At 49.4% G+C, this 13,891-nt stretch overlaps 1 protein-coding gene across 3 annotated transcripts in view; it reads right to left on the bottom strand.

The window, feature by feature from the left end:
• Window positions 1-461: 461 nt before the first annotated feature.
• The window catches only part of PHF2 (PHD finger protein 2), an 84,073-nt gene continuing 70,643 nt past the window's right edge, over window positions 462-13,891 (bottom strand). For 2 of the 3 annotated variants that reach the window (XM_074914320.1, XM_074914319.1), the window contains 6 exons: window positions 9,889-9,975; window positions 7,650-7,927; window positions 5,837-5,932; window positions 4,802-4,911; window positions 3,325-3,586; window positions 462-823 (listed from right to left, as the gene is read on the bottom strand). In XM_074914320.1, coding sequence (XP_074770421.1) covers window positions 735-823; window positions 3,325-3,586; window positions 4,802-4,911; window positions 5,837-5,932; window positions 7,650-7,927; window positions 9,889-9,975 — 922 coding nt within the window. In that variant the 3' untranslated portion in view covers window positions 462-734. The remainder of the gene's footprint in view (window positions 824-3,324; window positions 3,587-4,801; window positions 4,912-5,836; window positions 5,933-7,649; window positions 7,928-9,888; window positions 9,976-13,891) is intronic. The other variant, XM_074914318.1, reaches the window with a different exon arrangement.

The raw sequence follows: 13,891 nt of genomic DNA, 5'->3' as shown, positions 1-13,891 counted from the left end.
CTCGCCCCCGGCCGCGGGTGGCTCTGGTTCCCCGCGGGCGCCGCGCCCCGGTAATGTGTGTATATAAACAAAGCCCATAAGAAATGTACAAATATAAAAAGCTACAAACATTAATAAATTACATCGTCACAAAACACGGAAACACTCCACAAGGTGCTAGTAAAATAACTGTCTCCCTCCTCGTACAAGAAGTTACGCAAAGAGCTGGTACCGGCGGGCGGCGCCCCGGAGAGACTTTCCCCTTATAAAAAACCGGCGGTGGTTATTCCAAAAGCTATGTACAAGCTACATTCTAGGAAAAGGATGCCTCGGGAAACGCAGCTACACAGGGCGACGGGGGGTTGCCTGAGAAACGCGCCCAACGCCCCACAGCCCAACGCCTCAGCCCGGCGGCCGCCGCCGCCCCCCGGCCCCGCCCCGCCCCGCCGGCCCCGGCCCGGCCCGGCCCGGCCCCGGCCCGCTCCGCCCGGCAGCGCTGCCCCGCCCGGGCCGCACCGGCCCGCCCCGCTGCCGCTGCGCCGGCGGCTCCGCCCGAGGGCCGGGGCCGGGGCCGGGGCCGGGATTAGTATTAACTTTTTGCGGCTAGTCACTCTCAGCACTCTGAGAAAGGACATCTATATTAAAAAATATTTATAGCAGAATTCTGTACACTCCGACCGCTGAAAGTTAAAGGGATTACTGTGGTGGTGCCCAGAGGCAAGCGGCAGCGTCCCCGGGCTGCCCCGGCCCGGCCGCTAGAGCAGCAGCTTCCCGTTCCGGTGGATCTTCAGGATCTTGCCGAGGCGCTGCTTGGCCGTGGCCATCCCCTTCTTCGTGCGCTTCCCTGCAAGGAGAGCGGGGGTGCGGGGTGAGCGCCCGCTCCCGCCCCGCCGAGACGGCCCCGCGCCGGCCCTGCCCCCCGCCCCGCGGTGCGGGGACCCTCCCGCAGGCCCCGGGCGGGGCGCGCAGCGCGGCCGGGGCCCCCGGCTCACCCGGCCCTCGGCGCACAGCCCGCTCCCCTCCTCCCCGCTGCGGGGGCTCCTCCTGCCTCCGCAGCGCCAGCCCCGCCGCCCCCCGGAGCTCGCCCGCCCTGGCTCACGGCTCGTGGGGGCCTCATCTCCCCGGGGCCCGTCCCGCTCCGGCGAGAGCCCGCACGCACACACCAGCACCCCGCAGCTCCTGGCACCTGGCTGTGCAGCGCCCGCCTTCCCTCCCGGGAGCTCCGGGCGCCTCTGCCATCCTCTAAGGGCAACCTGCGGCACCGGGATGCTGAGCTCACGTGCCACCGTGAGACCGGGCCCAGCACTGCCCCAAGGAGGCCCTGTCCCCTGCCCACCGCCCGGAGCCCAACACAGCCCCGCGTTTCGCCTTGCCCTCTTCCCCTAGCACTAGAGAGACCGTCTGCCTCCAGCCTTGCCAGCAGGACACTGAAAGGATGCACGCACGCACACACACACACACACACACGCACACACTTCCTACAGAGTCAGCACTACGACATGCCCAACGTGGCCAACGTTCCCTGTCCCCATACCGACAAGAGGACACCGCTGCCATGAGCCCAAGCCCTTGCTGATGAGCTGCGTGGTTCAGTGAGCTCTGCTCCCTGTGTACTGGCCCCAGGACTGGTGCAGCTGCCCCACCGCTCACCAGCTACCACGTTATGGCCAGGAACCCCCCGGGTCACCAAGGGACCCCGGGACTGCCAGGAACAACACAAAGCCACGCAGCATCTTCTCTTCCCATCGTGCTGCATGGATGCACTCGTGTGCACCACCTGCAGAGCCTTCGTTCCTCTCCACTTCTGCCATCTGCATTGTGTCCCAGCCTTAAAGACCACAACAGTGAGGGTGACACTGTCCATGGGAAGTTCCCTCATGTCTTGTCCTTTCACCTCACTCTTTAAGACTGAGAGACCTTCCCTGAAGAGGTCCTAGAGTTCCCTAATTCTGCTTCATCCCACCATCTCCTTCAAAGTTCCTTCATTCCTAGTGATGCCCAGTCTGGTAGTGTCCAGGCTCAGGACTCTCCTGTGCTCCATGCAGAGATGCCCTGAAGTCCCCTTGGTGCCCCAGCAGTCCCAAGACCCTGTACAGGAGGCCCTGAAAGTGCTCTTCTCCCTGTGAGGTCAGCCACTCAGTTTCCTGGGACATAACTCCTTCCCTCCTTCGAGGACTGAGCTATACCATGGGCAAGGTGTGATCCACATGCCTACACAGGCTGCCTTCACAATGCCCTGACTGGGCCACCCAGCTCACCAGCCAGACTGGGGTTCAGCTCCATTCAGGACTCCTCTTCCCATCACATCTTCCACTGACTTGGACCTACTTCGCTAATGCCACCGTTTCACCACAAAGATGCAATTCCAGGCAAATATGTTTATTCCACTCCGGTTCTGCAGACAGGCACAGGTATGACCAGCTCCTGGCAGGACCCTAGCACCTGCCACGGGCTATGCATGTCCTCTTGTATGGCCCATTCAAGCTGCTCTGATGTTTTACTCTTTGCCAGGACACTATGCACTACCTCTAATTTGCTTCACTCAAATATAGGGGAACTCAGGAAACAACTGCCATGTTGCCCTGCTTTTTAAAATCAGAGCCTCTCCTGGTGGGAGAAATTCCAGAAATTCCCACTTAATCTTCACACTACATGGTGCCTGTCTCACACACCTGCCTCTGTCATGCTTTCTAAGCAAAGTTCAAATAGAGAATAGGAGGTTCTAGCTCAGACTCCAGGACCGCCTCAGCTTTCTAACGCTTTCCTTATGGCAGACAAGTGACCTCTTCCTCTCTCTTGGCTTTGGTTCTGCAGCTGTGTTACTCCCAAGGTCTGATATTCCTCTGCTCCCTTGGGACAACTCTCAAGACAGGTTTGCAGACCTGCACTGCTCTACACCCACTGGGTAGGATGTTCTTATGTGCAAGTCATCACAGGTATTGGTGTACAACCACCACCCAGCCACAGCAGTGCCTGACCTAGCCCTGGGCAGAACAGCCTTCATGGATGCATCTTCCCCCAGACAAGGCTTCACCAGACAGGCTGGGCTGTGATGTGACCACTGCAGGTGTTCCGCAGGAGCCTCAGGCAGGCTCAGGAGTATTTCCTCGCATGGGATGCCTCTCATCCTGCAACAAACAGCCCAGCAGCAAAATGCATGCTTGGGCCCACAGTGCCAGGACAGCCAAGGCCACGGACCCTCTCCCTGACCAGATCTGACCTGCGACAGCACTTCTACATACCCACGGCAGACACAACATGTGAGGGCCCTGCAAAAGGCACAGATTATGTGATCAATTCACCCTTTCCCAGTCCTGCACCATAACCCCAGGCGTTTCCTGGTACCTTTGGCAGAGGCATTGTTCTGCGAGGATGATGAGGGTCTCCTCTGTGTGAGGAAAACACCGGGTGCCATCGGCTGCGATCCCCTGTTAGGCTGGGCGACCCCAAAGGTGCTGGCCCCTGCGGTGTACTCGTGATCTGTGAGGCTGCTGGCATGTGACTCCAGCTTCGGCTCTGGTGAGCTGCCTTCCTGAGCTGGTTTGTTCGCGTTGTTGGTTGACAGCTTCTTTTTGGTATTTTTTTTCTTCTTGCCTTTTTGTTCCTCCTTTAAAATGACAAACATGAAGCTCAGATTAATCCCCAGAAGACCCTTAGCTATGGCAAGGGCCGGCGGTGTTGCTTAGGGTCCTGATACAACGAAACCCCATGAAGTTTGCCATGTACAAACTGCTCGGGGTCTGTTCCGATACCATCTCTCTCACAGCTCTCCCTGCTGCACTCACACATTTGCCTTTCTTGCATCTATGTATGTGCTTTGTGCAGAGCCTCCTTGTTTGTTACTCTGCATACCCTGGGGTGAATGGGAGCCAGCCAGGACCAAAATGATCCTGCCTTGGGAGAGCAGCGTAGTTCTGCATGAACAAATCTTTCGATGTTCCACAAAAACTGGCACCTCCTATCTTCAGGTATCTTCATACACTTTCACAATAACATGGATGGTATCAAACATCCCATTGATTCACAGACTCTGCCTCCTGCTAGATCACACACATTAGCTCTCGACCTGTAACTGCACACACACATACATACCATGAGAACAGTGCTCTGCCACTGTCCCGTTTCCCTTGCCTACCTTCAGTCCACTTCTTGATGAAACCCTGCTACCATTCTTAGAAATCTTCTGCTCAACAGAAGCCCAATGCCACCAAAACCTGCATCTCCAGCAACTTGCCAAGGTGTCTCACCAACCTTGCTCTAGCAGACCTTGTCAGCTTTGCACCTCACGGTGTCACATTTGTGGGGCTGTGTGTGTTAGGTGCTTTGCGTCTCTCTGACCTCTTCAGAGATCAGACACTTATCAACATCCAAAGTGCCTCCGTATCTTTGCTAAATTGACCCATAGTTACTCACAGTTCACCAGATCTTTAGAAGCAAATCCTTACACTTCCCAGCAGCTGATTTCCACAGACAAGGCAATCACACCAGTCAGACTCTCAAATACACATCAATACGTGGTTCATGCACACTCCTTTCGGGCAGCCTCCTTCTACCTTAGCCTGGTGGCTATGCTCACTCACTCACACTTCTCTACACTTCCGATACATCGCCTGCCCTGCGCTGTGGCATTGTCAGGTATGTTGTGACTATTGGACTTTCATCCCATTTATTTCTTTATTTCCCTTAGACTGTTGAGCCCTGTGGCACTGGCATGAATAAACACTGAGGAGGACTGGCACTGCACTGCTATTCGGGCATGACTCTGCTGCTGGGGGAGAGGACTTTCACTTCCTGACAGCTACTACTTCTCAAGCAACCTCACCTGTTGTGACAACTTTGCGGCAGCAGCAGCGAGTCCAGTTTCAATGGAGGCGACTCTTGTGCCCTCTCGCACCGGTCTGTCTTGACGAGGCACCGAGGGGCCAACTCGTGCTACAAGGAAAGAAGATGCAGGTGAACCATGCAGAATGTGCCCATGTGAGCAGCATAACCACACGCTGGGCAGCGAGGCTCTGCCCTCCTGAGCAGGAAGGGCCCGGGATGCTGCAGTCTCTGCCCTGTCCTTCCCCAGGATGCATGCAAAGGCAGGAGGTGCCAACCATCTCCAGTCACAGTGGCCTGGGGAGAAGCTGCCAATAAAGATGTAGCACAGCTGAGCAATTTCACTGGCAGTTGCAGCTGCCTGAAGCCAAAGCCACAGAAGGGTTCTGCCTACACGACAGATATGAGCGACTCCAGCATCACTTCCAAATGGACAGTGTTTACTGCCCCATCAGCTGGGGGTGGACATGCAGTGCCACAGGCTGATGAGACATGGGCTGCTTGTCACACACACAGCAAGCCAAGGAGACTCTCCTGTTAGCGGACCACAGCAAAGGTGTCTAAGGACCCCCTGGCCTGTCACTGCCTCTGGTGAGCCACAACAAAAACACCCTTCCAGGCCAGCAGCTTTGGCTGAACCTGTGGGAGACTATTCCCACACTCTCTCATTACTCTTTACACAGTCAACACCTAAAAGGCATGGCAACTCAGCTGTCTGGGGCTTCACTGTTACACTGCTGCTAAGGTGGCCACCAATTGTTCCATTACCAAGAGTGTGAAGAAAAATAAACGAACAACACACCAAGAAATGACTTTTTTCTGCCAACTGATTGACGGAGGAAGGCTAGCACTGCTCAGCATGAGTCCCAGCACATGATACCACCTCCCACTGTGCTGGAAAGGATTAATCCTTCACATGATAAAGAAATCGCTAGTTGTGGTCTTACAATTTCCACATTCTTTGAAAAATGGCTGGTTTTTTAGGGACCTGCACAACTTAGCCTGAGTCTGGGCAGCACAGACCATATGGACTTACCCGTTGGACTGTAAGGGGCATCATCTGAACTTTTCCTTTTCTTTGATCGGGATTTGAATACAGGATTATCTTCATCTGATTCGAGAGAAGGGTAAACTACAGCAGGAAACAAAGGCAATGGTTTCAGTGTAGGAAATAGCTCTACCCTGCACAGAGGCCCACTTGCTCTGTACAGGTGTAGTGACTACAGGCATCACAGCTAGAATAGAAAGGTCCCCCAGAGTACCACGGAGTGGTGACACAGCAGCAAGTTGGGGACTTTCTCCTGCTCCCATCTACACACTACACTTGGAGCTGCTATCACTAAACTGTGACCAGGTACATTTAGGATACACAGTGAAACTTCTCAGACAGGAAAAATCAGTCTTCCTCTTGTCTGTGGAGCAGCAGCACAGCTAGAAGAGACATGAGCAGGTTCCCTTATCTCAAGACAGACTGGTACTGAAGACATGTCAGCCAACCACTTCATTCAGCACCACACCTTCCTGGCCCGTGTGACTCCCATGCAGTTAGGCAGAGACAAATGAGACAGCGTGAGTATCCAGAAGATGAACATGAACCATTCTACCCTAGGACCCTTCACAGGCCTCTGAGATAAACACCAACTTATCTGTCTAAACTTTGTCCCAGCCTGTACTATGAAGTTTCTGCATTTTTTTTTCACATGCATTTGATTTTCTTGCCAGTTGCCGTTTGTTACATCACTGGTGATTTTGGCATTACTGTGGCATTTGGCCACTGACTAGAAGTCTGCTGATCAGATGTGGCACAAACAGAGTCTCTGGAAACCAAGCCTGCTCACAACAAAGACTCTCCATTCACTGGCACCACAGACAAATAATAAGCAAATTCACCCCTCAGTACAGTCGAGTCTTGTTCATGCATGGCATCTGTCTGCAAACCACAGCCCTGTCCAACAGCTTCTTGGAGCTGCCCTTTCCCAAAGCACCTTCCACCAGCACTACAACTGCATCCCCGCGCATGCAGCACACTCTAAATGGCTGGGCAGCCTTCTGCAGCACGTCACAGCATCCCCATTTTGTCTTGGTATTTCTGTTAATAAGGTGAAAAGTCACACACACCACTTTTCCAATCATAACAAATGATTTCTGATGGCCGTGTTGCCAGGCAGACTCAAACACACACATAGACTCTCCTGTTACGTAGCATAAACATCTACCAGCTTCCTGCCGTCTTTGGGACTTCAGGCTTTCCAGTCCCTATCAGTCTTCACATTATTACTTTTCTTCATTTCATCATTTCTTATACTCAGAAATGTTTCTGCAGATTATTAAGGCAGAACTGATATAACTGGTACAAACTGGCTTTGTGCCCATTTCTGCTTGAGATGCTTGCATTCTCTGCCAACACTCAGCATACCATTGGATCCCTTTTCTCAGTACAAATTCAACTTCTCACTCATCTTAGCTATTTTATTGCTATTGTGCAGAAAAGGACATTTCTGTCGTAAGTACCAGTACGTGACACACATTTCTGGGACAGTTTCCTGTGTCTTGGCTGACAGCTGCAGTTTCAGTGGGCTAACATGCTCCTTAAGATCTTTTGATTGTGACATGCCTCAAATACAGTCCACCTCTATGGCTCTGTAGTCAGTCTACCTACCATACATTGTTTGCTTAATTTTGCCATGCAGACCTCTTGCTATTTGCACTTACCAAAATACCCAGTCGGTTTCAACATGACAGAAAGTGAGCAAGCATATCACGAGAAACATGGAGGATTTGCAAACATGCATAAATATGTACATGCATACCCAGGCACACGCTTACTCAGACAGCTTCTTTGTACTTACCATAATCTGAATCTTTAAAACAGGCATCTAAGTGGTCCTGATCTTCATCGTAATCTTCGATGTCAATACTGTTCTTTGTGCTTTTCTTTAGTAACCGCTTGCCAGCATTTTTGTTGCTGCCACCACCTGCTTTTTTAGAGTTTTGTGTGGAGATGGAGTTATTCTTCGCCTGATTGGTACCCCACGATGTCTGGAGGCAGGACTCTGATGACTGGAGGTTTGCCATCGACAGCATGCCCTGGATTGCTTCTTGCGTGCTGGGTGAGGCAGGTGGCTGACTGCGGGGAAACATTGAGAAATGAAAGAGCTATTAGCGATTCCAGAAAAACACAAACCCCTCACAAACAGTTGACTCGTTCGACTGCGCAGTGCTGCTAGAGGAGATTTCCTGATTACTGCCCTTCGAGCAGCTGGGCACGCCACAAGTGACAAGTTATTTTTTTGCTAACAGCAATATCACAGACAGCATGTGAGATTTGGGGTTGTTGCCCTGGCAGCTGGGAAGCTGTGCACCATGGGGCTGGGCATGTGGTAGGCAGCTCCCTGAGGGGGGCTGTGCTGTCGCTGGTGGGTGAAGACAGGGCTCAGGTAACTTTCCAAAGCCTGTAACAACATCCCCAACAACACAGTGTCTCTACTAGCGACTCCGAGGGCTTAGGGGTCAGCGGTAGAGGGGAATGTCATGGTGGGCTCCTGCTACATGCTGCCATGCAAGTGGAGGAAGAATTTGAACAACTGGAAGGATGCTCATGACCACAGGCCACAGTTCACACTGGGGACTGTCACCTCTTCAGGATCTGCTGGAAGAGCAACATGGTAGGGCACAAGAAATGCAAGTGATTTCTGCAGTGCATCAGAAGGGTTTTCTGATGTGGATGTGGGATGGATGGACTATGAGAGATGCTGCAGAGATACAGACTGAATGGGTGGACTACAGGATGGGCAGAAACCTTGCTGTCATTGAACTTGCTTTCTGGTGTTTTATTGCCAGTTGTCAACAGGCACGGCACATCTACTACAGAAAGAAATACATTCCTGCAGAGTAGGCTGAAGTCAAACAATGTGTAAATACTGACTGGCATGTATGCTTAGTGAGGTGGGAAAGCACACTCCCCACAACACAGAAGAATGATAATCTTATCAGAGAACACCATCCATTAATTCTGCAACAGGCAGAACACATCATCAAATATTTCCAGAACTTTGGAGCTTGGGCAAATAGTGAAATGCAAAAAAACCTTGGTGTGTTAAGTTATGCAATAGAAGCCCCTAACATACATCATTTCCCAAGCAAATTAGCAGCACTTTCTCTTACTTGATCTTAATTTAATCGACATTAAACCATTACTGAACTCCAGATAGAGTTAATGTTCAAGACATAATGGGAATTTCTGGACACTAATTGTATTTATAAATAATCCTGAAAATGAGCTAAGACCGGCGTCAACAGCTAGCAACTCAACGAATAGTTGAATATTGAAAAACGTATTTAGGAAAGAGACATTCTAATCCCCTCATTATCATGCCAGATGCCTCAGCTTTCTCCCTGTCAAAGGTGTATTTTGTACCCTCTATAAAATATTAACATATTTTCTTTCAATTTTTTCCCCCCAACTGTTTTTGCAAACACCAGACCCTCAAAACACTGCAAACAGACCATCAAACACTGACCACTAAATGGGCAAATGAGAGAGGAACTGCCTTAAGCAACACATGATTCAACAAATAAATTGTGGTTCTGAGAGTGAAACCACAACCTGAATGTGTGGGTAAAATGTCTCAAAAAGACAGAGCTGCACACAGGGCAAAGTGTTTCTCATTAGGGCATGTGCTTGCATGTACTTCCATCAGAAGTATTTCAGTTTTCTAAACCAAAAAAAAAAAAAAAATCAAGAAGAATCAGGAAGCAATTTTTAAACTCTGGAAGGCCATATTCCCTTTCTGTAGCTTCAGCAATTATTTAAAAAAACCCATGAAATTAAACTATCTGTGCGTTACAACTATGACTTAAAAAACATCTAAAATGTGCACGAGACCAGGAGCAGAGCAGCCAGAGTGCGTCTACCCCTGTGCTCCTTCTTGGCAGCCATCTGGCAAGGGTCCTTCAAACACAGCAAGGTGGCACTTGGTGATAGCACAGACCCTGCCACCGCTCTGCAAACTCCAGCAGCTTTGCTTTCCTCAAGCTAAAAAATTATGTTGTGGATGAATCAAGAAAAGGACACTTTAATGAACTGACCGGTAGCAGTTTGTGCCTTCTGCAGTGGGCTCCACTCCAGCATTTTGCATGGCCTCCTTTTTTTGGGTTTTACTGCTTCCTTTTACTCTTGTAAAGACAAGGACACATGATTGAGAGATTAGTTTACTGCAATAACCATTTGCTGCCTAGCAAGCATCTGGTGATTTTCAGCTGTGTATAGTGCAGGAACTGAAAGATGTCCTCGGTGGAAACTGCTGGCTTCCCTGCAACACCCAGCAGCATGCGGTAAACCTTGGGGCAGGCTCTGCATGGTCCACAGGCAAAAGAACCCCTCAGACGGCCAGAACAGCACGGCCAGAGCAGCATGGTGGCTGCGTGAATGACCCACAGGGCTGGGCTGTGGAGGACGAGTCCAGGGTAGGCCAGTCCCAGTCCCAGTCCCAGCCGGAGTCCGCGCCGAGGCGGCACGGAGCCTGGCGGGCCAGGCCTGCACCCGCCCTGAGCAGCAGGGCTCACAGGCCTGGTAAGGAGACACGGGCATCCTGTCCGCCAGCCACTGCCCTGCTGCTGCTGCTCCACAAACCGGCAGCACGCTTTCACACTATTAACAAAGAGAAGCACCATAAAGGAAGGGAAAATTTGCTGTTAAAACTCATCCCAAATAAAATCTCCCCCAGGGCTGACCACTGGTCAGGACAATGTGATGAGGAGCAGGGAGGGGCAACTCATCACAGTGGGAACCTGAGGAAGAAGATATTGGTCTGCATGGCACGGATGGCTTTGTGCCCTGCAGTGGTCTCTGCAACTATCTGTTGTGTTGGGTTTAAGCCTCGGGGCCTCAGTGTCCCAGAACAGCTTGCCATTGCTACCAGTATCTTCATCAGGGAAAAGAGCATAAAGCAGCCCTTCAGGCTACATTTTTGGGGCTTTCACATTGCCTGCATTACCCGTCAAGATTTGACAAGAGCATCCTTTCCCTGACAGCATGTTCCAGAGCGGGTGGCAATAGGCAAACAGCCGTGATCGTGACAAGAATACGCACAGTTCAGCACCAACAGACTCAAGTTTTACCTCCTTAGTTGAGTGTGGCCCCTGCACAGGGCCAGGAATGCCCTGTCTGGGCACAGGAATGATCCCAACACCCTGAAGCTAGGAGAAGATATCATGCAGGCAGCTGGTGCCTCACTTTTCACAACCAGTTCTGCTACTTCCATCTCTCTCTGAGGGTTCAACATCTCAAGGCAGGTCATCTCCTTCTTTTTGTAAGCAATTACCAAGCCTTTCATGCATATCCTCATATTTAGAAATTGAATTTGCTCATTTCAGCAAAATATTATTTATTGAGAGGTGGCTTCTTCCCCATTCTCCTTGCTGCCTACACAGATGGCTGAAGGCACCAAAGGGCAAGGTGGTGATGAGACACAGTAAGCTTATTAATGTCTCACCTTGCCTCTGAATAACTATCACCCAGTCTCATCTTAAGGTTAGGGGAAAACCAGATAAAGGCAAAGGGAAGTCACAGGAACCACTAAGCATTTTCTAAACGTAAATAAGAACTAGGTCTGAAACAAGACCTATCTCATGGGGTTACACAGAAGACAGAGTCAGACCCTTCTCAGTGGTGCACAGCATTAGGATGCAAGGCACTGGTCACAAGCTGCAGCAGGGAAAATCCCAGCCCGACACAAGAAGAAAAGGTCCATACTGAGGATGGCCAAGCAGCTCACACAAAGGCTGCAGAATTCCCATCCCTCAATATATTTAAAAATCAAGGCAATGCCCTGAACAACCAGGTCAAACTTTGCAGCTGGCTGTGCTGTGAGCAGGAGGCTGCACTAGGTGACTTCCTGAGGTCCCTTCCTGTGGGAAAGAAACAACTGCTTCCAACTGCTGTTACTCTGGAATACTTCAAATAAGAACCACTGAAAAACAGTTGTGCATGTAAGGGGAAGGCAATAAATCACCATCCTCTCTTTGTGATAGTATTTCCCTGTCATTTCTGCACTTTCCCTTGTCCTACCTGTGGCCAAATACAAATGAACCACAAAGAAGAAGTGGAGTCAAGCAAGGAGTAATGACTTATCAATACTTTGAAGAAGACATGGTTGTATAAAACTGTGGAACTAAAATAATTTCAAGTACAAAACCAGTATTTCCTTCCATTTTTGAGTAAGACCTGGAAACAACAAATAATTTTGCTCAGTTCAAGATCACATGACTACCAGTCCCTTCAAGCTTTTTTCCATATTTCATTTCAATTCTTTCAGACTGTTTCCACATTTACAGTAGCCCTTCTGCAGGACTTCTTTTGTTATCTCTCCCCATCTCCCTACCACCGACACAAGTACGGGAGATGCAGCTCTTTAGAGCAATCTAAGTAATGCCATCAGGGCATTTGGTTTGGTCAGCTGCAAATGACAGTCCAGTATTTTACAGACTAAAGTTGCACACAATTCAGATGAGGTGATTGTCACAAAAAGTCCTGACCTGCTTTCTAAGTTACTGGTGGGGTTCAGCAGCTCCACCACTGGTCTGACAGGGCTCCATACTTCCCACTTGAGAGCTGGCTCTCAGGTGCACAGACCACTGTGTAAGTAAGAGGGATTCCAAAGAGACCTACCTGCACTACAGCTATGTGGAGTATCCAGAACTTACATATATATATATATGTATATATATATATATGTGTGTGTGTGTGTATATGTATGTATAAATACATACATATACCTACCCTTTATCTGCTTTATAAGTAGAGAAAGATGGAAATTGTTCCTGAGAGTCAGACATGACCACATTGGCATTATGTTGCGACACAGTATGTTTACATATCATGTTTCTTCCATTTAAAAAAACCCCAACACATTATGGCCATTTAAAAAGCCTAGAATAATTATGAAATGAAACACAGTAATTTCATTTATTGGGAGCTTTTTTCAGTCAAGCTGCAACACACACTGCCAAAGCCTAATTGTTTATACAAGAGCCAAAATTGATATGACACATTCCCACTGAAATGCCACAAACAGTGTAGTAATTTATGCAGAGTTTAGTGACGTGACTGCGTTTGCGACTTTGATTTCTGAAACCACAAAGTCTTCAAATACACTAGGTGCAAAGAGCCCAGGCTGAAGGGAGAAAAAATCAAAGGCCTGAGCCCTCCTCCATTACAGAGTGGCAGTTTTAACTCATTGCAGTCAGCAAAAGACACCTCCCAAGCAAGGAAGAGAATCTTTGAGGGCCGTTTCTCAAAACTACTTTTTCTGCTTACCCTCTGCATTTCTGTACATCATAAGCAGGCAGCGAACCATGTCATACATGGAATGGTTACTAGTGTAAAAATGGCCAAGGCAGATTTCTTTTATTTCTTAAAATGGTTGATGAATTTTCTAATTTTATACCAAACTTCAATATACCAAATATACCAAAGTACCATACTACACTGGCAACTTTATTCTCAGAGTTAGATACACCTAACTACCTGCTGACATGTCTAATTACCTGCCAAACTGCCCAAATTTGACACAAACATTAGTTCCATTATGCACCACAACACAGAATGGAAAAGGAATTCACAGGAATGGTCAAACAGACAACAAGTGCCAACGTGATTATTTCTTTTGAAGAGCCGGTGCAGAGTTGGGGCCAAATCTCAAGAGATCAGGAAAATCTATAACCACTGACCACCCGAGCTCAGACAACAAAAAATATTCTATTTCCTGGGAGCTGCAGACACATTGGTACCTTTCCCCATACCCTCTGCAATCCCAGGAAGTGGTCGGCTGTTTTGATCAACCACTCCTTACGAGGGGGAAGGCAGCAATGGAGGAAAACGGTTGGAGGACTAAACTGAGATTAGATCTCTTCCCTAGACATAGCAGCCTTGTCAAGATAAGCCTTCTAAGGATATGTAGTGACTATGTTACTGTTTTAAAATCATTGGCTTTTTCACCCCAATTAGGAATGAAAAGAGAACCCTTACAGGAGACTCCACATGCACACCTCTGTTCCACACAGAGTCACTGTGCTGCAACAAGTAATAAAC

The sequence above is a fragment of the Athene noctua genome, chromosome 10 (genome assembly GCF_965140245.1).
Source record: "Athene noctua chromosome 10, bAthNoc1.hap1.1, whole genome shotgun sequence".
Lineage (NCBI taxonomy): Eukaryota > Metazoa > Chordata > Aves > Strigiformes > Strigidae > Athene > Athene noctua.
The sequence above is the reverse complement of the archived record's forward strand: the minus strand, read 5'-3'. Positions and strand labels throughout refer to the sequence as shown.